The sequence below is a fragment of the Cariama cristata genome, unplaced genomic scaffold (genome assembly GCF_000690535.1).
Source record: "Cariama cristata isolate BGI_N322 unplaced genomic scaffold, ASM69053v1 scaffold24124, whole genome shotgun sequence".
In the NCBI taxonomy this organism is placed as follows: Eukaryota; Metazoa; Chordata; class Aves; order Cariamiformes; family Cariamidae; genus Cariama; species Cariama cristata.
Window position 1 is genome coordinate 31,574 of NW_009612705.1, and position 2,268 is coordinate 33,841.

Sequence of the window (2,268 nt, forward strand, 5' to 3'; positions counted from 1 at the left end):
CTCTGAGGACGAGCGCGGTGCCAGGGTGGTGAGGTGCTCCAGGGGAGTGTGCCCGCAGCTCTGCCCAGCCCTCACTGAGCTCGGGGCACCCCTCTCTCTGCAGGCGCCATCCACCTCGAGTTCCACTCCAGCGGGAATCACTACGTCTGGAGGAAAGTCACCTCCACCGTTCACAACATCATCGTGGGCAAACTCTGGATTGACCAGGTCAGTGGCTCTGGGTCCAAGGTGATGGGTCCTGCCTGGCCTCGCCTGCCTCTGGGGAAGGGCAGGGGGGCTGGAAGGGCATTGCCCTCCTGGGGTGTATGCCAGGGCTGCCCGGTGTCCCCACCATGCTCCTGCCGCAATAGGAAGGTGTACTTCCCTGGCAGGGACGGGGGGAGGCTGCTTGGAGCTCCTGATGGCTCTTCCCAAGGCCAGCAGGTCCGTGGGGCAGGGTGGTCACACGCGTGATGGGTTTTACGCTGCTGCTGGCGAGCCCTGGGGCTGGTGGGGGCGGCCGGCGTGCTGGCTACAGCCAGAAGCGATGCTGTAGCTGGTGTTGATTTGAACCTGCACTACGACTAATGCCTGATTTGTCTCCTTGCAAAGTCTCTCACTTGCTGTGGTTCTGTGTCTTTTATCTAGTCTGGTGAAATAGAGATTGTTAACCATAAGTCAAAAGATAAATGCCAGCTGAAATTTACCCCCTACAGCTACTTCTCCAGAGATGTCCCCCGAAAGGTGCGTATCCAGCCATCTCCCTGCTCCTCTGGCAGCCTCGTGCAGGGGGAGACCTGGCTCTTACCTCCGAGCTGGGCTCACGGGGTCCCAGCATGGGGCCAAGGAGCCGCGCTGGCAGCTCTGACGTGGGTCACCAGGGAGGGCTGGGGGGATCGCCGAGCATAGCCCGTGCTTCGGCTCTCCGTCTGCTGGAGCTGCAGCACTGGGGCCTGGAAAGGGTTTGGTGGGCTGGAGACCCACCTGCGTGGTCAGAATGGGCCCACGCTCCCCCCTTGCTGGGTGCAGCTGATGTCCGAGGCCACGCAGCACCAGGTCCGGCTGCTCCGGTTGGGGCACCTGGAGGGTGTCCTCGGGGCAATGCCAAACGCCACCAGAGCCATCTCCTCCTGCCAGGTGACAGGGGTGGTGAGTGATGCTGATGGTAAAGCTCACTACGTCATGTCGGGCACATGGGACGAGAAGATGGAGTGCTCCAAGATAGTGCAGAGCAGCCACGGCAGCACCAGCATGGAGGGCAAGCAGAAAACTGTCTACCAAACACTGTCTCCAAAGGTCCTGTGGAAGAAGTACCCCCTCCCGTGAGTCCCCTCCTCCGTGCAGGGTGCTGTGCTCGGGGTTGCCACAGCTGGATGGGGATCGATGGTGTCACCCTGAGCCCCGCGGGATGGAGGGGGCTCATGTGCCCTGACCTGGGGACATGGGAAGGGGACCAGGACTTGGGTGGCTCTGTGGCTTTTTCTGGGGTGTGAGCACACAGCGGGAGGGGAAAGCAGGTCCTTGCAAAGGGAGGGTGGCTTTGGGGGACCCTTGCAGGTAGGTTTTGGGCAGTTGGAGGTACTGGTTAGGTTTTTTGGGCTGCCGACTATGGCAGGGAGATGTGTTGGCTGCTTTGCCTTGCTGGTGAGTCCCTGGCCATCCTGTCCCACCAGTCCTCTCCTGACCCTGACCCACAGCTGGGCTGCTCTCAAATCCATCTCCAACCTTTGCTAGCACCAACGGCCGCTCCCATTTTGGAGATGCTCAGTTGGAATGATCCTCTGTGGAAGGCATCCTCTGCTTGGTGCCACCAGTTCTGCAGTCGGGGATCCAGCAGCTCTTGGGTGGAGCCATTTTATGTCTCGGCTGTGCCATACAGCACTCGGAGCTTGTAGGCTTGGCTTTTAGTTTTCCCGTGCGGAGCCAAGAGAGGAGGGGTCTGACACCCCTCAAGGCATCATTGGCATCTCCACTTGGAGGGAGGAAGGCAGGGCTCCCCAAATAACCTCTAGGTTTGGGGTAGCAGGAGCAGCATCAATGGGGCTGGGGTGAGACGCAAGGACCTGAAAGGCTGGGGAGCTCTGCGTGAGGTGGGCACCACCTCCGTCCTCCTGATCGGGGCTCTCTGACCGCAGGGAGAACGCCGAGAACATGTATTTCTTCTCTGACCGCAGGGAGAACGCCGAGAACATGTATTTCTTCTCTGACCTGGCCCTCACCCTGAACGAGCCCGAGGAGCGGGTGGCCCCGACGGACAGCCGGCTGAGACCCGACCAGCGGCTGATGGGG

General features: G+C 60.9%; 1 protein-coding gene across 1 annotated transcript in view; it reads left to right on the forward strand.

The window, feature by feature from the left end:
• Nucleotides 1-2,268, forward strand: part of OSBP2 (oxysterol binding protein 2) — a 30,700-nt gene that overhangs the window by 28,008 nt on the left and 424 nt on the right. The window contains exons 10-13 of the mRNA XM_009698756.1: nt 104-207; nt 628-723; nt 1,117-1,301; nt 2,154-2,266. Coding sequence (XP_009697058.1) covers nt 104-207; nt 628-723; nt 1,117-1,301; nt 2,154-2,266 — 498 coding nt within the window. The remainder of the gene's footprint in view (nt 1-103; nt 208-627; nt 724-1,116; nt 1,302-2,153; nt 2,267-2,268) is intronic.